The sequence below is a fragment of the Argiope bruennichi genome, chromosome 4, assembly GCF_947563725.1.
Source record: "Argiope bruennichi chromosome 4, qqArgBrue1.1, whole genome shotgun sequence".
In the NCBI taxonomy this organism is placed as follows: domain Eukaryota; kingdom Metazoa; phylum Arthropoda; class Arachnida; order Araneae; family Araneidae; genus Argiope; species Argiope bruennichi.
Window position 1 is genome coordinate 124,218,774 of NC_079154.1, and position 24,309 is coordinate 124,243,082.

Genomic DNA, 24,309 nt, shown 5'->3' on the forward strand with positions numbered 1-24,309 from the left:
TGTGGCGAGTTGGAATGAGCGAGGATAGAACCTGAGACATTTTGGTTCACAGTCCAGTAACATGACCACGATACAAAAGCATTGCTCATGCAGCGTAGTTGTTAGCTAGCTTATAAGCTTTCAACACAGACTCTCCCTCCAGTGAGTCGGAGGTGAGACGAGCGATATGGCTGTTGAGTGGTGATTTATTTATTTATTAGCTGTTGATTCTAATGCGCCTGTACCCATTTGAGTAGCACTGGTGAGCGTGTGTGGGTGAGTGGTTGTTGATGCTGTTGCTGCGTCAAGTGAGTCTGACGAATTTGGTTTGCTGTGGATAGATGGCGCCCTGTACGAAGGTTGAAGGTTCATCGTTTGAGGTCACCAATGTGGCGAATTAGTATAAGCGAGGATAGAACCTGGGACCTTTTGGTTCGCAGTCCAGTAACATGACCACGATACAAAAGCAATTGCTCGTGCAGCGTAGTTGTTAACTGGCTTATAAGCTTTCACCACAGTTCCAATTACGAGCAGCTCATGCATTACTCGTCATAGAGAATTTTATAATTAAGCATGTATTGCTAGTAATATGTTTGCTTGAATATTCAAATTCTTCATTAAATTTCTTATTCATTTTATAAGCAGTCATCTGGAAATATTTACCGAAGGTATCGAAGATGTTGATTTTGATGTGAAGCTCTTGTCCCAGGTAGACGAGTATCCTGGCTGCGTGGTGCTTGACGTACCGCGCGTACTGGGTGGAGTGGTTGGTGTAGTACCACTCGTCCGAAGGCAGCAGGAGCTGGGTCAGGTAATCCAGGAGGCCGGACTCCGAAAGGGCGCGGTGGAAGGCCGGATTCATGGACAGGATGCAGACAGCTTGCAGTACAAGGCACAAAAGTTGCTGAAACATGCAAACAGAAAGGTTTTACTGGATGAACACTGTATTAAAAATATACGCTTTCATCAATGATAGTGAAAAGGTAAAGTTGTAAAAATCAATCTTCAGTTACTGTAGATGGTTTTGATGAATTACATTACGTTACGAATTATGACATTTTTTGACAAATTCAAATGTTATTTTATTGCAGCATACAGTAGACTCCCAATTATCCGCCCGCGGGTTATCCGCGCCTGCCGCACAAAGGTTTTTTTTTTTTTGTACAAGCGTAAAGCAAAGAAAATGAAAATGTTCTCAAAACTGAGCGAAACGTTAAATTTGCAAACATCGTGCTTATTTATGGCAAAAATATAAAAAGACGCAAACACAAATCACTGATTTCTTCAAAAAGGTGTCGTTTTACAGTTATGCTTTTGTAATTACATAATACATTACAGTATTAAGACAGTACATATGTATTAATATTTCTGTGTATCCTTGACGCCTCTCGTAAGTAGTACAAAGCACTTTTCTGTTTTCATTAACAAAATGCATTTTAGGTTAGTTTTGAGTGATATACTAAAATATTAAGCGTTCGTTAAACATTTCCTGCTGTTTATTTTACATTTTATTGTACATAAAACGATTTTTCAAAGTTGGAATGACCGTTTTCTCTTTTGCTATACCCGTTTTTAGCTTTTTACTGATTATCCGCGATTTTTGTTATCCGTTGCGGCCGAGCCATCCAATTCCGAGGATAATCGGGAGTGTACTGTATTTCATTAAAAAATATTCTCCAAAACAAATCACAGAATAGGCTGCGAATTAAGAGAAATTTTTTTTTCTGTCTTTATAAAATGCATATTTGATTTTTTAATTGCGGAATATTTTATTTTGAATACAGATCAAAAGTTCTTAAATGAAATTATAACGATTACATTTGAATACGAGGAATTCTTTTTAAGGCTATTTTTTTATTATTTGTTTTTGACACAGTCACATCTTTACTAAATATATATATATATATATATATATATATATATATATATATATATATATATATATATATATATATATATATATATATATATATATATATATATATATATATATATATATATATATATATATATATATATATATATATTTGAAGTGAAGGAATGCCTGCCTTATTTTAACGTTAATAAGATGTTTTAATACATATTAAATTAAATTTTCGTATACAACCATAAAGAAACATATTTGCTTTGGATGGAGAACATGCAAAAAGTCTACGATTGTCAGAGAAATCCTTTTCAGTCCGTATTGTTTAAATTTTGACAATTAATTTAATTGTAGGCTTCGAAGTTATTGGGAACAAATGCTGCAATTTTGTACAACTGTCAGGCAATGAAGTTGACATGAAAAAATTCCTTCTGCTCTGTAATTTTTTGCATGATACTCATATGATGTTTTAACCTCTACTCATTACTGCGTTCATCCATTGTGTATTTTACATATGCAGTTGACATGAAAAGCTGAATCTGAGATCACACATCAACATTTACTTCCAATACATTTATATTACAGGGTGATTATAAATTATCTATATTTTATCTTATATAATTACATTTGTTTTGCAAATTTTTTTTTGGATTGTTGCAATGGTGTACAAAATAGCTGATAATTGTGTTCTTTGTACCTTCTTCATGATGCTACAGATGAAGCGGTCAAAATGTCACTTGTATTTGGAAGCAATAGGATTTTTTTTTTGTGCGAAGAGAAAGAAAAAGGGGGGGGGGAAGAGGGAAGAAAGAGAATGGTTTGTAATTGTGAAGGCAGAACCACTGATTTAAAGAGATTTTAAGGTGATTTTTTTCGATCTTATTTTGACAAATTCCTGATATGCTTTTATTTTTTCCTAAATGTGTTTTTTGTTATTTCGTTAGGTTTCTGTAAATATATACTTTTTATTTTTTATTTTTTGAAGCACATAAGGTTTGTTTTCCAAGATACGATAACTAAAAACTGAAATCGATAAAGCACAGATAATTTCACCTACAAATTCAGAATGAGTCTTCACTAGAATTCATCAAGAATCTAGTCAACAATTCAAGACACCTGACAGTTTTAAAGGAGAAATCATTTTGATATGCCAGAAACCATAAAAAGTATAGAACACAATTATAAGCCGTTTATTCACTTTAAATTTTCATCGAAATCGGTGTTTGAAATTTTGAGGTTAAAGAAATTCATTTTCGTTTACGAGAAAGTAAAAAGACTGCATTTTTAGTCCCTGAAAAGTGAATGAAAAATTAAACAAGTTCGACGAATTTTGTATCTGGAACAACAAATAGTTCACAGGAAAGAACACAAAGTCAAAAATTAGTGGATATTGAAAACACCAAGTGTTGTAGCTCGAGATTTCGATGTCACAACCTCTGCAGTTGTTTAACCGGGTGTATCGGAAAACTAATAGAAAATCGGAAAACAGTGCACATTCTTTCCATCATTCAGCAGACAGTTTATCTTTGGTAGGTGTTATGAATTTTGGATATATTTAGACTAGCACAACATCATTTCCTACGGAAGCATTGAAACTTTAAAAAAAAGAGATCCTAAGGATATTTGTGGTTTTTCAAATTTAAAAGTCAATTTTTATTATCACATTTTTTACTGATCTTTTTTTAAATACACTTTTATGAATAAAAGTATATAAAAATAAATCTAAGTGGCAATAATGAGTTTTATTTAATTCGATTTATTTTACGTTTACAAATAATAATGAATTTATTAATTGGATTTTCACGTCATCTTTGCAATGAAAGAATTTTGAAATTTTGTACATTTCCATATTTTAAATGGCAACACGTAAATTTAATACATTCAGAATTTAATTATTAATTAAATTGTATTTTAATTTTTTTATTAGGAGTGCCATTTGATTGCGAATTAAGAAAAAAAATAAATAAAAAGATTTGCAATATTTATAAAAATAAATAACAACTGAAATATTTATATAATTGAAAGTATTTAAAATAAAAGAATCTACTTTTTAGCACATTAACAAAAGCATGTTTTTGAAAAAGAAGTTTTCATTTAACTTGATTTATTGTATGCATATTCATCATTACATTCATTATGAATTCAAATAAATGACATTAAAATGTAAAATTTATTAAAAAAATCATTTTAATATTTCAGCATACAAAAGTACATAAAATAGAATCAATAGAAAACATTTAATTATAATTAAACCATTTTTGTTACTTTATATTTTTGAAATTTATTTATTAAATTTTTAAAGATAGAAACAAAATTTTAAGTATTAATTAACACAATGGATGAATGCAACGGATCAATTCAAATTCCTTTCAGAAAAATTAACCACTCACTGAATATTCTAATATTTAATATATTATAATAATATAACAGCAATACAAGAATTATTTTAAGATAGTTATGATTTTTTCCTGCAAAACTGCTTGCCTCTGTCTTTTAAGAAGTTGCATGAAAAATGGAAGTCTTAATGCGAATCATCGGAAGATTATTTTTACATTTCAAAAAAGTTAAAATATTGAATTTTCAAATCCCGGATTTTATGATTGACTGATTCGATAAAGTATTTTACAAAAGAAAATCCAATATCTCAAAAGTAATAATTTCGGTGAAAAGTCTTTCGAATGATTCTTGCATTTTGAGGAAATGAAATACTGAGGTCTTCCTAAAAGTTTGACTCTTCTTCCATACATATACTATATTTAATACACAATAGAGTTTGGCAGATTTTGTCGATTTATAGCAAAGGTTTTAGCGGGAAAAATTTATTACATTCAATATTAAAAAATAAATAAAGAAATGAAAAATGGATGAGCAATAACTAAAAAGAAATTCTATGAAAATAGTTTTTCAAAAATAGTAACGACTTTTATGCTGATATATTTTTTAACCATTTCTGCTAATATATGCTAAAAAATATGAAACAATAAGATCCTAATAAAATTTTCGAGCCCATGGTTTACGAAGTTCCACGTAGTTTGTAATAAAAATACTTTCAAGGAAAATGGCTGAGATTCAAATTATATGCCCGTAAATTACATACTGATAAGTTTAAAGTAAATATTTTAAGTATTTTTAGTAAAGTACTTTTTTAGTTGTTTTGATTTTAAGTATAGTAATGCATTATCTAGATAAAAAAATTATCTTCAAGTTAGATGCAATTTTTTAAAGGTCCAATTTCATAATTAAAGTTATGTTGATGTCATGTTAATGCAGTTGCAGCATGGAAAAAGACAAAAAAATGTCAAAAATAAATGGATCAATTTAAATATTTTTTTCTTACAAGTGAAAGCTATTATGGAAATCAGGGCCTTATTGGGATTAATTTTATTTAGTGTTTGTTAGTTGCCAAAATGTAATGGATGAATTGAAATTTTTTTAGGAAAATTAATTGTTCATTTGTTTGTTTTTAAATTTCTAATATTCAATTAAATATCATAATAGAATATAATTGCTTTTAAAATACAAGGTAATTGATCAATTAGATAAATTAGGTAAATTTTTAATGTTATTTTTAATATACATTAAAAATAATTAAATACCAAATGCCTATCATCATTTTCTACAGAAATTCTGCGATAACTCCCTTCTAATTTGGGAGTTATCGCAGAATTAAACAAATTACTTTCTTGTAATACTAATATTAAATTCTCTGTACACAATTATATACTTAATATAAATTTGTCATTATAACTTTTCATTATCAGTATAATTTATTCTTTATTTCGTTCAGAGAGGGTCAGATAGTGATTTATTTTAGAGTCAAACCATAAGTCTACAAAGGAAGACGAAGTTTGTTTATCGTCTAGTGTATATGATGCATTTCTTTCTATTAAATAATATTTTATAATCTGGTTCAAAATATTTTAATTCCTATTTTTTACCTTCTATCCAATTTCAAAATCTTAAAAGTTTAAGTATCAAATTTTTATTTAAAATATTTTTTATACAATTTTTTCATTTCTTTTTATTTAGCTTAGCAATATTATCATATTATGAAAAATCTGGAAGCATAAAGACTATTAATTATAAATGATCCTAGTTATAACTATTTTTATACTTATAAATTCTTAAAAATGGTCCCAGGTATAAATAGTGAAACGTGGTTTTACATTAGAAATGTGTGAGAAATTATAAATAAGTGATTTTACGTAATGATATAATCCTTTAAATAATTAATTTTTATCCAAATATGCGTTTTAAGTATATATATATATATATATATATATATATATATATATAAATAATTTTATGTCATCAAGTTCTGGTAACTTGATGACATAAGATGGATGATCTTTTATAAAGATGGTAACTTTATAAAAGACTGTTTACAATTTTGATGAAGTGAATATTAAAAAAAATTGTGCAAGTGCTATTTAAAAGAAAACTTAATTTATTATAATTTAACTGTTTGATTTAATTAAAACAATAGTTTTAAAAATTCAACTTGAAATCTTTTGTAATTGTTTTATTTTATTTAAATAGAATTTGTTAACAAATTCTATTTATGCTTATAGAAAAAGAGTATTTTATAAACGAAATGATATTGATTAACCTACTGGATCATGGGTGGCATCTAATGCAGAAACTAAAATTTTGAGATGTGCATCTTCCATGAGCTTGGATTGTATGGATTCAAGGTGGCAGCAGTAGAGTAAGGCCCTCCCGCTCAGGATTTGCAAGCAATGGTAGCTACAGTCGCGCCATCTATGGACAGAAAGAGAATGTTTTTATTTGCAGACAAAACAGTAAAATGACTCGTATTTAGTAATATTACTTTTTATGATATAGGTAATTTCTGTATTTATTAATGGAAATGTCGTACATAATAATTTTAATTAATTACAAATACAAAATTGTACTTGTAAAATTCCATGAAGGGATAAATGAAAATTAAACAATATTAAGTTCATAAAATAACCTATATTATAGGTCAAAGTGCAGAAAGAGAAACAAAAACAAGTTAGTAATTAAAAACTTCAATACTGTTTTTACTGTTTTTTGTTGAAATTATGGAAACTATTAAGATTTATAGCATTTATTTTCAAAATAAATAAAAATAACAAAATGGGCTTGTTATTTGAGCGATTTTCTTATATATTTCCAAGAAATGTTAATGGGTTCCATTTTGTAGCTTGTTGAGAATCGAATACGTATTCTCCAGAATTATTTTTAGCAATAGAACAGTTTGTTTCAGAATTTAATACAAATCCATAATTTAGGACTAGAGGTCATATACCAGATTTCATTTATTGCAATTTTTTATTATTGTATTCACATACTCAAGCAAAGATTGTCGCTTTTCCAATAATATATTTATTTTATCGGATGCAGAGGTGTTTTGAAACGTGAATGATCAAATTTTGAAATTACAATAGATATTTTTATAATGATTTTGGCTGAGGATTTAAAAACTGTCTCTTGGTGTGCTTCATAAATAAATCAATAAAAAAGGGTCATTTGACACTTTGTATTCGATAGAACATAATTTCATTTTGGATATATTTATATTTAAAATATTTTTTTATCCCTTCCCTTATTTGATGTCTAATTATTAACCTAAAACAATGACTTGTTTTTAACTCAGAAAAGTAAATATATATATAAATTGAATTTCTCTGAAAAATTGATCTATATATTTTTATTACTCTATAGGTATTTTTAACAATCAAAATTAAAAAATAAATAAATAAAACATTAAGATGATGCACCGTCTTGAATAGTGCCTGAGTAAAAACACCTGAGTGCAACGGGTTAACGTTACCATTAACATCCATTATCAAACTATGAAAAGGAATTAGATTTCAAAATTAACTCTGCCAGTGAACACTGAAATAAAATAAATTACCAGAATCACTTATAGGAATCTTGAAATGAATCATTGGTATAAGAACTGTGGCAAAAAATATGATAGAAAGAATCGAAAAAGGTTTTTAATGAATTTTTAATTTGTCATCTATTTTTATGAGTATTTAAGAATACAATATTTATTTAGTGCAGTGCAGCATGAATATCGTTAGTTCCTCAGATTATACTCAAATATTCTTCTTCTTAAGTTATGCAATTTTCATAGTAAAAATGAATGAACAAATAAACATGTTTCTGTATTAGTCAGGCACGGCAATAAATTTATACGAACTAAAGAATCTATTTATATAAATATCTCTCATATTTTTATGTAATTTTTTCAATTGCGAGATTAATTTATGGACAACCAATATTAAATTATTTCATCTGAAAATACATAAACACATACCTTGATATATTAATGAAAGTGAAAGGAAAAATAAGTCGTAATTTATCTTACGAAATAATCTGCGTCACTTCAAGAATAAAATGAAGCTAGAAAAATGTTTCATTATGTAATGCTGTTGATTTAGACGCTAAGATTTTTCTAGGATCAGATTTTTAAGAGAAACAAAAAGAAATTTTCATCTGTTCTGCCATTCCTACTTTCACAAAATGCCAACAACATTGTTGAGGCATCTATCACGATATTGTTCGGCATTCAGAACATTATACAACAACAACAGATATCACACACACACACACACACACGCACGCACGCACATACAAAAGACTGGTTTTTAAATAAAGTGTGGTAAAAAAAATTCCATCTGACATTCTTCCCTATGAATTAAAATTAATAAAATTCACAAAACCTTTACACAAGAGAAATTCAGTATCGCTGTATTTTTAACGAGATAGATGCTACAAAACTTTAAAGTGGTAGCTATCAAAAAATAATTTTGCACCAGAGCTGTTCGTGATGATGGACCAGTAATTTGTTTAATTTCAATCAGTCTTTTATTTCCAGTAATAAAAATAATAAATAATGAAACACAGGGAAATGAATATTTTCACTCTTTCTACCTATCTGCATCTTCTTTACTTTCTCTATACCTCCTTACACCATATGATTTGTCACCTTTTATCCAATAAAAATTACTTGAATTATCTTGTTATTAAGAAAATATGGACAAAGCGCTATCAACCTCCGAAAGAGCTGCTATTTTGGGTAGGGATCATGATAAAATAATCTAAATAGAAGTTTTAGATATGGTGCCATATAAAAACCACCGTAATTAGTAATCTTCTTATAAGAAATCTGCTAAATATTCAGTTTAATTATTATTTAGATATTATTTTAGAATTATTTTAGTTGAAACCTAACAGAGCTAATACAAGCAACCAAAATATATGGGAAGTGCATAGTGTAATTCATATAAAGAAAGATAAGATATGATGTCATTATACAGTGTAAGACGTAGTTGAAAGTCACATGATATGCACTGATACAGTATATTATTCAGAATTCATTCCATTGAGAAAAATGATAATCGTTTGCTGTATATAAAAAGCCAACGTTTTTGGCACAGAAATCGTTCTTATTACTTATTGTTGCATGGCAATAGTCAAATGTAAACAAATTGATATACAAATGTTCCAGATTGATCCATTCAGCGTTTTTACAACTGCACTTCATTCTATACTTCACTCATTAATGGATCCAAAAAAATTATTATGCTAAATAGTGCTCGCAGAGTCAAATACTTCATTAAACAGAGGGAAGAAAGTGTAAAAGAATGCAAGAAAAAGGCGTGAAACAGAAAGTTTAACCGAGTGCCAAGTAGGCTTAATCGTCATGGTCAATATCATAATCGCGATTTACCTATGGAAATAGACGACTATATCTTTAAAAACTATTAATCTCAGAAAAATGGTTTTTGAATTACTTTAAAATTTAAAGAATTAAATCTTTAATGATATCTATTTCATTTCTGCACACATTTTTTTCTTTGCTTTAAATACATTTTCCAATCTGAATTTACAATGTTAAGGTGCTTTTAATGTTATGCCGAAATTCAAACTCATCCATTAAACATTAAAATGTTCAATCCAATGTTAAAATCAAGATAAAAAAGTCTTCCCCGTACATTCATTCCAAAATAGGATTTTAACTTTCGTTTTTATTTCATAGTATATATACTTTTAATATATGACCATATTAATTTGTTTTAAATTGATTCAATGAAATTCATATTTTTAGATCGTATCAAATAAACTGAAATACAAAAAGGATATCTTTTATATTAATCTTTTAACAGCTTAAAAAGTCAATGATATTTGTTAAACAACATAATTGTCAAAAGTAACTAGTAATAAGTAAAATTATAAGCTTGATTTATTTAATACTAGCCGCCTTTGGCGACCAGCCGGTTCGCCAATCTTAATGTTCATTAAAATTTTAATAATTAAATATTTTATGCAATTCCTACTTTAATAGCGTCTTCGTCAAAATATTTTAAAACTTCAAATTTTGATAGTCATATAATTTACTCATAATATTATAAACGCCTTCAGTCATAACGTAATAGGTATATCTCTAATTTTCTGTTAGCTCCCGTAGAATTTATATTTTAAATTAAAGTGGAAAGGATGAATCTGCAATTAATATAATAATATTTTTTACTGCAACAAAATATTTTTTTGTAATATGATTACTGAAAACAGTCACTGAGCGTTTAAACTTTATGGGAACTAAAGAATATCTTTCTAAATTTATGTAATATTTCAAGAATTTGTCAACAAAATTTTCTCAGATTCATCATGACCAGATCGATTAATTGATAATGTTTAACTTTAAATGCATCAAACACTAAGAAAATAAAACGAATCGTTTAAAATAATCGGTTGAAAACAGGTTAAAAAAAAAACTACTTAAAAACGATGTACTTAAAACTATAAGCATATACAAAAAAATATATAACTAACATAAATACACTTTAATTACAAAAGCATGCAACTAATCTAAAAATAATTTAAATCATCCGTTGATAATGGTTGTCATGTCAACAATCAGAACACAATGCGCATGCGTGAATTTTCAATGCCAGTTACGGTAACGCAAATGAGTGAGTTTTTCTACGCCAGTTGGGGTAACGCTATGCAGATTAGACATTTTTAATTTCCTTTATTCTGTGTTATTTTAATTCAAAAGTACTTCAGAATGAATCTGAAAGATCGATTCATTAACAATGTTTAATTTTAAATGCATCAAACATTAAGAAAATAAACATAATCGTTTGAAATATTCAACCGAAAAATCTTAAGTCTAGCCTCATGACTGTTGGGGGAAAAAAACTGAACCCTTACTCATTTGGCGGTGGGGAAAATGAAGTTTTTTTTGGCGGGAAGAGTTTTTTAATTAATAATTAAAATTCTAATTAAAAATTCAAAAAAGAGACCCCAGGTGCACATGCCCGACCTCCAAGGAATACATGTACCAAATTTGGTAGCTGTAGGTCAAATGGTCTTTTCTGTAGAGCGCCAACACACACACACACACACACATAGTATATAAGTATAGATTGAAACATAAAACAATAAATTTTTTTCACTATATATTTATTTTGTGAAAAAGATAATACATTTTGTACAGAATATTAGTGAAATCAATTCTTTTCAAAAACGGTATATAAAAATTTTTTTGTGAAATATTATTCAGTCAGCAGAACTGATAAGAGAATGAGGAATGAAAAGATTATATGACATTTACTTTAAGATCACCTTTCTAATCTTCTGAAATCAGAGTCACTAAATGAGCTGTGAACACGCAATCCAACGCTACGTCATTATTATTCGAACCTCACTTGTTAGAAACTGAGACAAAAGAGGGAGGAAAATGTCAACTTCGTTTTAATCATAAAGAGATTACAAGAATTTTATAATTTTTAAAAAAGAAAAATATGTTGGGATACTTTTTTATGCCTTCTGATGATGAACCTGACCCAGAAAAGTTTATGGAAGATGTAGAGTGTAGCCACAAAATATCTATGATTTGTTTAGTATTCTGAGGAATTTTATTTGTTGCACGAGTTCAAGATTCATATAAATTGGCTGCTTTGTTAACTATTTTTTTAAGACGAGCGAGGGATATTAAGTATATATATCGACATTTGAGCTATAACATTCACTGGAATCAACTTCTCATTCCATAAATTTCCATGCCGGCCTCCTGGCATAGGGGTAGCGCGTCTTCCCCGTGATCTGGGCGTCCTGGGTTCGAGTCACGGTTTGGGAATGGTTGTTCCTCCGTTGTTCTATCTGTGAGGTATGTGAAAGTGCCCTCCTGTAAAAAGGGGTTGTGCAAGCGAATGAGTGATGCGTGAGTAGCAAAGTCGTACTCTTGGCCCTAGTTGGTGCTACTAAAATAAAGAGACGCTCCCCCAACGGCTTAAAATCGCTGTCTTCGTAACAGCGGGCTTGTCCATGGCAAGTGCCATAAGAAACAACAACAACAACAACATAAACTTCCATATCTTAGCAAAGGCAGGATATTTTGTTCACTACTAGTCTAAACTTACATTATATTGGTATCATTATATTAATTTCACTTTTAATTATAGAAATTAGGGATTAATATTGTTACGAATCTGCGATGCTGCTTTCCAGCATAGCTGGTTTCATAGGAGGTTCCAGAGCTTGGCGACGAATTTGGTGACTTTGGCACCAAAATAGATTATACCCGAAACATCGAGAATTTTCCCGATCCGTCCAGTAGAAACGGAGATACGCCTCGAACGTTCCTGATTGGTTGAGAGGCTTCTAGCCTCGCCTCCCGAGACCTATAAAAGGAGTGGTCCGCAGCTGCCGAGTAGTCGTGACCCAGCAGTGGTGAACCGACGGTGAATTGGGTCGTGGACCAGTGGAGTCAAAGAGTAGTCGGAAGCGATGGTGAAGAACTCGTCTTCCAGGGACTGGCGGAGCAGTGACGGAGTAGAGCTGCTGTGTATACTGTTGTATGCTGCTGTGTATATTGTTGTATGCTGCACGTCTCGGCTGAAGATAATCGTCTTCTGTGCTGTATATAGTTGTCGTCTTTGTGCTGTCCTGTGTGTCTTCGTGTAAATAAACGTCGTTGTTTTTATTTTCTACTGCCGCCTCGTGATTGAGCGTTTTTCACACCATATAACCCCCACTATCCAAACGAATCCCGGAAATTTCGTAACAATATATTTCACCATGTTAAAGCAACTGATTTTTACACCGAACCAATTGAATTGAAGCAGCTAATTTTTTGAACGAAGTAAAATGCTGCTAAAGAGACAGAAACAGAAATAAAATGTGTCATTCTAACTTATGTTTTGAATACAATCAGTCGCTTTTAAAATTAAAACACACAACATAAGATAATGTGCTGTTAGATGACATATGAAATGATGTCAGGAAATTAAACTCCATCATTTCTCTTTTTCACCATCATGCCTTTGATTTCCATTTATTGAACAGACATATTTGGCATAAAAATGCATAATAAGGCTTAATAGTTTGTTTGGCAGTACTACTTAATATAATTGACCGAAATTAATTTTATCTTCATTTCTCCAACCCCCGAAGGGGGGCACCTCGAAATGAGGATGAAATGCTTCCGGCATGGTGGTTGGATCTCGCCACCCTGGTGGGTACACAAATAGGTGGGGGATCTGACTCCTCCTATCGATGACGGGATGTACGTCCTTCGGGGAGGGTTGTATCGAGGTCGGCGATGGCACTTAGGGCTCAATCACAGTTCCTGCCAGTATTGCTGTTATGGCGGTCCAGTCATTCAGCCTTATGATTTAAATCCGTGTACCTTCCTGGCGGGTCGGAGAGTCAGTTGGTTGACTTATCTTCATTTCTCTATATAACACTATGTGTTTAAAAGCGAAGCGTATGATTAATTATATGATTCAACAATCGTCATATAGTTGCTGTGGTAATAATAGTTCTTGAGACATTAATTGTTAATTAAATATTCAAAAAATGTAAAGGTTACAGTCAAGACAGAATTTTGTTATTGATACTGTGTTTCTAGGAAAGTGAGGATTCTAGCTTTATCAGATCACGCATCAAAAGTGTCAATCATTGTCACTCTAAATTATTATATGATTTTCGTAATAATTTAGAGTGAAAAGTTTAACTTAAGCTCACTTGATATACAGGGTGATTATAAAGTCTTTTCTTGGTTATGAAAATATTAGTAGAAAAGAATCATTGAATATAATACTGTACAATTTTTACTGTTAAAAGTCGTGTTTTTAAACTTTTTTAGTCAAACAGATGGTGCAACTAATGCAAAAACAGTGATTTTACAGTGTTAGATCACGATAAGATAAAGTTCAATGGTTTCTTTGATTTCCCGAATTCCAATCTGTCGGTACTATTCAATGCCGATTTTGGGGTAACATAATAGACACACTATTTTCGACACCAATTGAAGATACTAATATAATCAAATTTAAGATCACAGATGCTGTGTCTAGTATACGACAGTCGAAACGTTGGACAATTTGGCGAGAATTGACATTCTTTGATCTACTAAGAAGACTCACGTTGAAATTTACTGACGTAAGTTATTTTAATAAAAACTTTATAAATGTTTCTACAAAATATCGAAACAAACATACGTAAAATTATAATACTTAATTAATATTTTTTGAAACCAGGGAAACACTTTGTGACATCCTTTTTTATGATAAAAAACGAGACATTGCAGCATGAAAACAAACTACATGTTATATGTTTTACAAATATTGCAAAGAAATAGATGTATACTCTATTAAAGCAGATAAATAAATAAAACCATACAAGCAATAAATTTCTCCAGTCATAAAAGAAACTATAGCTTGAGGAGCAAAAATTACATTTAATACTCCTAGCCTAGATAGAGCTCTTTAAAATTTGTTTGTTGAAATTTAACCGCTAACTTATAACAACTTTGAGGGTCGAAAATTCTCAGAATCTACACCAAAAACACGTGGGAAAATGGACATAAAAATAAAATAAGATCTCAAAAGCCCCATAAAATTTTCAACGACACCAAATTCATTTTTAAGACATGCAATAAAAATCGGTTGAGAACCAGTCTGCGGCGTTCTTTTACGAGCAAAGCAGTATCTCAATTAAGTGGTGGAACCATTGAAGAAAAACTATTGGCATAACCATAAAATCACGAAAATGTCGCAGAACTCAGTTGTGTGGAACACCAGCGTGGAATTTTATTTACAAATAAAAGCACGAGCGTTGAAGGAAACAGAAAATATGCTCTATAAAGATTATATATTCATATATTTTGATTTTTTTCGGAATTTTTAACGTTTAAATAGTTTAAAAAATAAGTTCGTTTATATACCGTTTCTCGAATAGTAGTAAGTATTAATAAAATAAACTTTCTTGCATTATTTTGCTTGAAGTTTAGAGAAAGTGTAATAATCGTCAAAAAATCCGAACTCGAGGTCTTTTACGAATCTTACACGTTTCAGAATTCCTTGAATTCGGAAAACACATATCCATTTGGCAGTCTGTGGCAGAGATAACTCAGAAACGATTTGAGCAAGATGGTTGGTATTTGGCATGCGGTCTTTACACACAATTTGCAGATTTCTATCAAATTTTGTGTAAAATCTGTTCAGAGGAAGTCCGTCTGCCCGGCTGTTCAGATATAAATTAGCAAGATATCTACAAAACAAAGTGAGCTTGATAGAGAAGTTTCGGTGCATAGATTTAACACCTATTGCGTAGACACCTGTCAACTCCCACTACGGATTGATTGTCTGTCGGTTTGTACTTTCAGACATAAATAAACGCGATAATTCAAACTCGCAGTGACTTAAATACATCAAATTTGATGTGAGAATTTGTGACTACAAGTGCAGTTTTGTGTCAAATTTTTATTTCAATCAGTTGATGAAAACATATCTAAAAAAAAAAACAAAAATGATTTTTGGATTTTATTAATGATACGCCAGGGATTAATCGACAAGCATGAAACGATAGATTCAGTAAAAATGCTAAATTCACGCCAAAAATTAATATTTCATAACTATTGTACACCAGTGCCATGGAAGTCGTTTCCTGGTTTGACAAATTTATTAGAGAATATGCGAGAAGCTTTGGAGAGACGACACCCGCTTGTTTATAACATTGATTACTTTTAAGATTTTTTTAAATTTTTTATTTAAGTTAAAACTTTTTTCACTCAAGAGCTATCATTTGTTTCAACTGACTTTAATTTGTTTGGATTGATTCGTTGACTTGATTTAATTTGCTAAAATAACATACTGTTTTGAAATTATACAAATATTTTTACAATGCTAGGCATTTAATTGAAATAATATGTCAAAATTTCTAGTGTCTTGAATTCAATAAATAACAAATTCTAAACTAAAGTTAATTATCCATCGATTCGACAGCGGCAATGTGAGAATGGAATAGCTAATTTTTAGAGCACGTTATCTATCTAATGCTCACTAATCCTGATTCAAATCATAAAAATTAATCTACTTATCCAGAATATAGTGTTTATTTTCTGCTTAGAATATTTCCCATAGGTGGAAATAATGATGTTTCAATGTCAAAAAGGCCAGACCGAGACAGAGGAAGCTATACAAAATTCCATTAGTACTGAATGAAAGCAATTTGCCACAATTGTGTTCTTTGAAAGAATCTGTAATACCGTTTGTGTAATATATATGCCATATAGTTGTAAAGAGAAATTAATAGAGATTCATAATGGATAGCAGGTCATTGAAAGAAAGTCAAAATGATCAATTGCCGACAAAAATAAAGGTTCCGGTAAATAAACGAATTATTATCTCATATCTATGAATTATCAAGATCTGAAAAATTCTTTTAGGGAATCCCATGTGAGTCATACCCTGTTAGGAGACTATATAAGGTGAGGTGCACAAACGACGTATCAATCTCTGCTAGGAGTTGAGTTTAGAAATCAAGCTAAAAGCTGTGCTTACTAAGCGTTGATACTGATGTTGTTTAATTAACGATTTACTGTCTGCTTCTCTTAATAGCGTCTGTTTGTGTTAGTTTTTTGTACATATTGGCTGCGTATTTTTACTTGGGTACTGTGTTTTCTTGAGTACTCATAAATAAAGTCTTTTTTCTATTATCCAGCTTGTTAAACTTCCTTCATCGTACATGCATTGTAATAATATCTTCTAAAATAAAATTCAAAGGAGATTCGAACTTCTAATACAAAACATCGCAGTATAATAATGTTTGATGTTTTATTCGTCTGGCTTGGTTGTATTAGTCATAGATTTATATACATAACTCTTTTCGGGTAATGCAATCTGCGCAAAGATTCTTTGACAAAAATATTGCAGCATCAAAGAAGAGTTTTTTGTTTTGTTAAATTTAAAAATATTTGTCACTATTTATGATAACTTTAATACATGCCTATGTAATAAATTCTCATTCATAATTTAATTTGATTTTGTTATCTTAATCTTTGCAGTTTTTACAATTTTCTGTATATATTTTTTTTGTATTTTATTTCTAGAATTAATATTGTATTTTTATCTAAACGTGGCATCATTTTTTACTTAGTTTCTAAAATTTATCCATGTAAATTTCTGCATAACTGATATCTATTTCATTTGAATTGATGGTGTTCTATTGTATTATCTTTTTAAGATTTGGGAATTTTACAACTTTGCTTTAAAATTAAATTTGTGATTAAAAATTATTTTTACCTTTTAATATTCTTTTAAATAGTATTTTAAAAATTCTTTTCTTTATATCATTTTCTACATATATGTATTCTTTTATTCATCTAAGATTCCCTGGAAAATGGGCGAAGCGCATGCAAATCACTGAAAAAATAAAATATATTAAACATAATTTTTAATATATTTAATAATTCGTAATAATTATCGTCCGATTTTAAAATCAATATTTTTCAAATGCGCTACAAGATTGCATTGGTCGCACAGAAAAAAATTAAGTAAAATGAATCAATTACAGATAATTAAACATTAAAACATTGTATTATGATCGAGAACATCAAATTGAATAAAATTTCAGAATTTAAATTCATCAAAAGCGAATTGAAAAGATTGTTTATAAACATTTCATCTTTACTTTAATGAGATAAGTTAAATTAATTAAAAACTCTTAATAGTATAATTAAACGGTTCTGCGTGAATTAATTAAAATATTTATGCGGCAATGAAATGAGAATTTTTTTTTTAAAAAAATTACAACACTAGGTAAATATATTCAATTAAATTTTCCGAGGCATATATCAGAGGCAAATGTTGATTTGTTTACAGTTTCCTTCAAATGAAAGAAATACGGAAAACATTTGTCCAAATAATTTTCCATCGCAATTAGTTTGGCAGACAAAGGACAAAATTATTTCTTAAGAATAAATATGCAACGCAAAATAAATATTTTTCTAGCAATACAAATTTGATTGAAATTAAAACCTTCGTATCTTAAGACGGAATTTTTAATTACAGAAAGATATTAATTAAGTCAGTGGAAATGTATCCAAAATAACCAAGAAAGATTTTAAATCCTTAAAGTGAACTTGAAACATGTATTCAGGCTCACTTTATTTTTCATTTTTAAGAGATAGGTTCCTTGTTTTCAATGATTTTCTCAACAAATCAGAGTCGCATTTATTCATGTATAAATGAAAGCAATTAAGGCTCAGCATGATTTTTATTTAAAAGCAAATTTAATTCAACTTGCTCAGCTGTGGTTTCATAAATAATTTTCAAGAAGGTTCGGAAAAATTTGAAAACACATATGAAGTTACTTCTAGATTTTGAAACACTTAATGCATGACTTGCCAAATGGAAGATCTAGGTCTGTAAAATCCTTTATATAACTAATCTTTGCAATTCTTATTTCATTTTCAAATGTGGAAAAGTAAGTAGAGAAAATAGTTTAAGAATCTGGTAGGAAATATTATTTTTCCTTTAATTTTCGACATCGATCTAAATTACCTAAAAATTGCAAGTTAGTGATTAGAAAATATCAGAATAAAAAGGAAAATTATATACACTGGCTTTTCCAAAACAGTAGAACCTGTGTTTGATTCCGCTACTATTGGAATCAGATATATGTTTCTGGTTGCGAACTTTCATCGAATAAGATACCAAAATATGTGAAAATGCTTTGGCTTATGCAGAGGTAAATAAAAAAAAATAACATTTTTTTTTTTTTTACTCAGCCCCCAAAGCAAAATAATAATAATAAAAAAAAAAGCGTCAGCGAATAAAATATTTCTCTTACACGCATCTATACAGATGCAAAGTTTCTTGGCTTTATTTGTAATTTTTTTTTATGGAAATGTAAATTTATTAACTTGGACCATTTTCCCACATATTTGATCAACGTCTGAGCGAGTCTTTTGCTGTAAATTCAGGGGTAATATGCATATAACAAAAGATTATTTAAAGGGTAGAATTCAGAAAATAACAACTCATTCTTTGACATCTACATATGGTTACATTCTTTTACAATGATTGTGTACATGCGATCAAGCTACTCACTTGTGTTATAAAAATAGACTTTTTGAATTTGTCGTTAAAAATCTACAAAGGAAAATCATCTTTTATAGCATACATAATACCAATCAAAGATAACTGAATATATTGGTAACCAATCAATATTCTGTTATTCAAAATGGGATTAACGAACGAGTTTCTAAAAGTACCACAGAACACATTTATAGAAAAATTGTCACTGATGATGAACTTCTGGTATAAAGAAGGGAAATTTACAATTCCAAAATGGATCGTTTTGAAGATTAATGATTCTTTCTCTATTAAATCCTTGAGTGCATTCGACAACTGAGACTTGTCATGCACTTGTTTTGGCTAAGTTATGGATGATGACTTTAATTCGTTAATAAAAAAGAGGACAAAATTAAAAACTTACATTCTTTTTCACAATAAGAGACACTGATATCATTTGTAAGAGGAAGTTTACTTACAGTTAGGATTAATATGTATATCATACCGCTCAAAATATATGAATTCTTACACAAAATCTATTGCTTTTTTTATATTATTCTGCATCAGTTGATTAAATCCCTTCCAAAAGAATGATTTTTTTCCAAATGAATCTGTGCCGAATTGGTTAAAAAGTACATTCCACTGTCCAAATTATCTTTCTTAGGAAAGAAGGATTTGATTTTACCTGAAGTAGGGCCCAATTGTAAATTACAGGAGTCCATCGTCAGTAGTCCATGTAAATGGTCAGTAGTCCATTGTAATAATCCATGGCACTCCATGAATGCTTTATGGATGCCAGTTATTAAGTTAAAATATTTTCTACACACACTTTTAGAATGCTAAGTCTAAATTGTCTGATAGTACTCCAGTACGAGGGTAACTTGAAAAATAAATCAAAATGCAAATGTATCATTTGTATAACACCTTTTCTTTCCCATTCCTCCTCAGGGAAGCAAGTATTTTGGAGTTTGCTCTCGCTTAATCATAACTGAAAATACAGATCCTTGAAGGATACTGGGAATTCAGAAAAACAGGTTTGTATTCTTTTGAAACTAATCCAGAAACAAGTGCATATGTCATAATTCGTCAACAATTCTAATGTTACTTGTAACTGACACTTGCTATTCTTTTAGAAAGTACTCAGTTGCGATCAAAGAATTTTATTTTCTCGTCAGGCTCTCCGGTACTTATTAAATGTTCAGTTTCACAAGTTCAAATGTCAGTTTCGTTTGCAAATGTCGGAGAATCAAAGCGAACAGCATCATGTGTGATAAGCAAGTTTCTTTTAAGCAATGATGATTGGATCATGCACTAATAGACAAATATTTGCATATGGCAGGTTTTCTATATTGAATATACATTTATGAAATAAATATTTCCATCTAAATTTGCGAAAAGATTAAAAAATAATCCAATCTCTGTAGATTATGTAGATAGAAACTTGATATTTCGCGAGTGCATAGTTGAATAGAAATAAAACTTTTTAATTATTTACATTTTAAGGGGATTGTATAAAATGTAAATTTTTAACTCTTTTTCCATCAACCTCCACTCAAGTTAAAGTAGTGTTTTCAAGCAATTTTCACCTTATTTGAAACTTCGTAATTGAAAATGTATGTATAATAGGGGTTAACGTAAGTGAGGAACAACCTAACAAAAGATTTGTTCCACAATTTTGGAACATCCTGTATATACAATGAAGAATGAATAAAGAAAACGTAAAAAGAACACAAATAACATTTACATAATATAATATTAGAAACGATACAAAGTATAATTAACAAATAAGATATGGTAAAGATATACAATATAATTATATACTTAAAAAAACTCGAAGCTTGAATAAGCGATTTGGAAAAAAAATAGACTCCAGTAATCTAATTTGAAAAACGGGAAAAGAAAGTTATACAAACACTAACATTTAAGAAAAAAAAAAAAAAGGAAAAAGATGAAAATGATTATATGTGTCAAAGGAAAATGAAAGTCAGGTGCGTGGATCGCTAGGATAATCTGTTGCTTATAGAATCATTGATTTCGAATATCTTCCTAATTTTAAAAATAGCATACTTATTGCCTAGTGAATGTTTGAATCATTATTTTATAAAATTATTCGAAGATTTATTTAGATGGAAATTTTGTCTTGTGGATAAAGTCAAAGACAAAATGATTTACATTTTCGCTATCTAACTGTTTCACACATCATCGCTATCTAAGCAAAATATAGCGCATAGCATTTTATTAGATATTTGTATGCATAATTTATGAAATAATTTTGAATTTCTAAAAGAAAAATTGAGATAAGACTCTCGACAATGCGCATCAATGAAAAACTAACCTAAGCAACTTAAATAGCATATTAGTCATACAGCAAATATACCACCTCTGTCATCTAAGATCAAGCTTTATGACATCATATGCTTTTTTATTTTAAATATCTCTAATTCAAGCAATATGTAGGATAAATTCCAAAATTAAGTTGGCGAAATTCAGTTAATGGGTATTTGAATGTATTTGATTCCATAACATATCTTTATAAATTAATATGCTTTGGTGATTCGATTTTTTTTATTGAAATATAATATGACTTTACCTTAGCATTTTATTATTAATTAATTTATTTATTAATTTTTGTTGGCAATGAAAATATTTCAAAATTTGTAAGCTTAAAACGTATTTGTATGGAGCAAGAAAAAATTTCCAATGTAAAAAGAAAAAGTAAAAAGTTATGAAGCTAAATGTAGTAAAGTAGTATTGAAAACACATTTCCCCTACTTTGAATATTTTAAAAAGCAGTTTCTCAAACAGAAAAAAATATGAACATTGTATAAACAAGAATATTTTGTAGAGTATCTCTCTTGTAAAGAAGTGAAATTGCTACCGAAAAAGGACGTTCGTCACGTCTTGAGTATAAATTTAAGATAAGCTGAGACTTTCCAAAGTGCTTTGTCTATATATTTCTGTTTATAAATTCATTTTGAAAGCTTCATAACCAAAAATTCTTTAAAATAAATAAAGACGAGAAACAAAATGCAAAATCAGCAAGCAAAAAATGCAAATAATTCGGTAAGAAGGCGACTCACAATCTCGTTAAAATGGTCGATAACTTTTTCTACAGCATATCACCACAACATAAAATTGGCTTCCATAAATGGATCAGGGAATGGAAGTTTTAGGGAAAAAAAGAAGTACGCCAGTTTTTGTTTTCGAAAATGGAAATGCAAAATATGCGAAGGCGAAATATGTTACTCTTCCTATAAATATATATTCCAAAGCGGCATTTAGACAAAAGGAATAGTATATCTCCATGATTTTCTTATATTAATCTGTTCTATGGCCAAGGATAGCTTCCTATTATCACTTAAAAAAGTTTTATAGATTCTTTTATGCAAATTCTGACAAAATGAATCTTACACAATAAACCAACGGAAGTGGTCTCTCCAAAACTTTCTCGCATACTCTCTAACAAAGGTGAATTTGTGTTTTAGACACGCCCTTTTTCAACAGACTGAAACCAAAATTTGGCACAGAGCTACAGTTGTAGTCACAAAATCACATACCAAATTTGATAAATTTAAATCATTACATTTTTCAGTCATCATATTTAAATATTTCTGAGCAGGAGCCGGGATAGCCTGGTTGGTAGGGCGTTGGATTCGCGTCCCTTGGGTTGCGAGTTTGAACCACACCGGCCGAAGACTCTCCGTGTATGCGGTGGCTAGCGCAAGTATAAATCAGTCGTAGTCATGAAGTCCTCCATATCGAGAGTAATACCACTAGGGGTAGTGGATCAGGGGTGATCTTTCTATGATTCAGGTCTAAATTACGATCTGTGGATGAATGATTGAAATGCATGAATGAAGTTCGCCCCGTAAAATAGGTTGTAACGCGTGAGTAGCTAAGATGTACTCTTAGCTCTAGATGGCGCTACTGAAAAATAAGAGACGCATCCTTGGCTTCAAATCACTGACTTCGTCAGTGGGCTTGTCTACGACAAGCGCCATTAAAAACAACAACAACAAATGCTTCTGAAAGTACAAACCGACAGCAACTCAACCACTTGTTGGATTTTTTCTACAAATTTGAATTCCAAAGCGGTATTTAGGCAAAAAGCAACTTTAATCAAACATCAAGAAAAGCATTTTAACATCTACAGTAAAAGATGTTAAATCTTTATACCTGACTTTTGCTATTTAGCTCTTTCTGTTTTGTAATTTGCCGTGTTATCTTAAAACCGAACAGCTAGACAGATGGGCTCCCTCTGAATAGATTTTGCTTATAATTTGATAGAAATTTACAAATTTTGTATAGGGACCATATATAGAATTTCATCATTCTATATCAAAGGGACAGACAGACAGACACATTTTAAAAATGTGTTTTTCGAACTGAGGTAGGTTTGAAAAGTGGTGACTCACAAAAATATAGACCTCGAATGTTTTTACTATTATTATACTCTCTCTGTACTATGCATACGAGAAAATAAAAAGAAATGTTTTGAATTAATGCGCACTAAAAATTAGTTTGTTGCTTTTGGCCCATACGATGGTGAAAAATATTATTTGTGTTATACTATTTCAATAATTTCATCAAGTTCTAAGTTATATTTTAAAACTAATACACGAATTTTGCAGTTTTCATATGCCATAGATTATACTATTGAGTACTATGAAAGTGTATACAATAGAAAAAAAATCATTACACTTTCTCTACACTTCGTATACGAGAAAGTAAAAAAAAAAAAAAAAAAAAATCAGATATTAAATTTTAGAAATTTATGGCAACGGAAAATCAACGGAAACACAATAAAGTTAGATGATGATACACGGCGTAAAACGCGATCGTTTCTAAATCAAATGCTTACAAAAAAAAAAAGGAAAAGGGACTGGGTTGTAATTTGACCTTTAAAACATTCTTGGAGCATATTGACTAGTGCTGTGTATTTTGTGTGTTCATAGAATGAACGTTTGTAAACAGCAACATGGTCGCAGTTAAAAAAATTGAACTTAAACCCATAAATGATTATTTGATAAAAATCCACGTATTTTTTTTTGTTCGAGAATCACTTCAAGAAAAGAGAAATATAAAAGAAATTTGGTTGCATGCTTT

General features: G+C 29.8%; 1 protein-coding gene across 2 annotated transcripts in view; it reads right to left on the bottom strand.

The window, feature by feature from the left end:
- The window catches only part of LOC129965402 (1-phosphatidylinositol 4,5-bisphosphate phosphodiesterase epsilon-1-like), a 365,955-nt gene that overhangs the window by 117,858 nt on the left and 223,788 nt on the right, over positions 1-24,309 (bottom strand). For both annotated transcript variants that reach the window (XM_056079248.1, XM_056079249.1), the window contains exons 7-8: positions 6,457-6,604; positions 643-883 (exon numbers count right to left, since the gene is read on the bottom strand). In XM_056079248.1, coding sequence (XP_055935223.1) covers positions 643-883; positions 6,457-6,604 — 389 coding nt within the window. The remainder of the gene's footprint in view (positions 1-642; positions 884-6,456; positions 6,605-24,309) is intronic.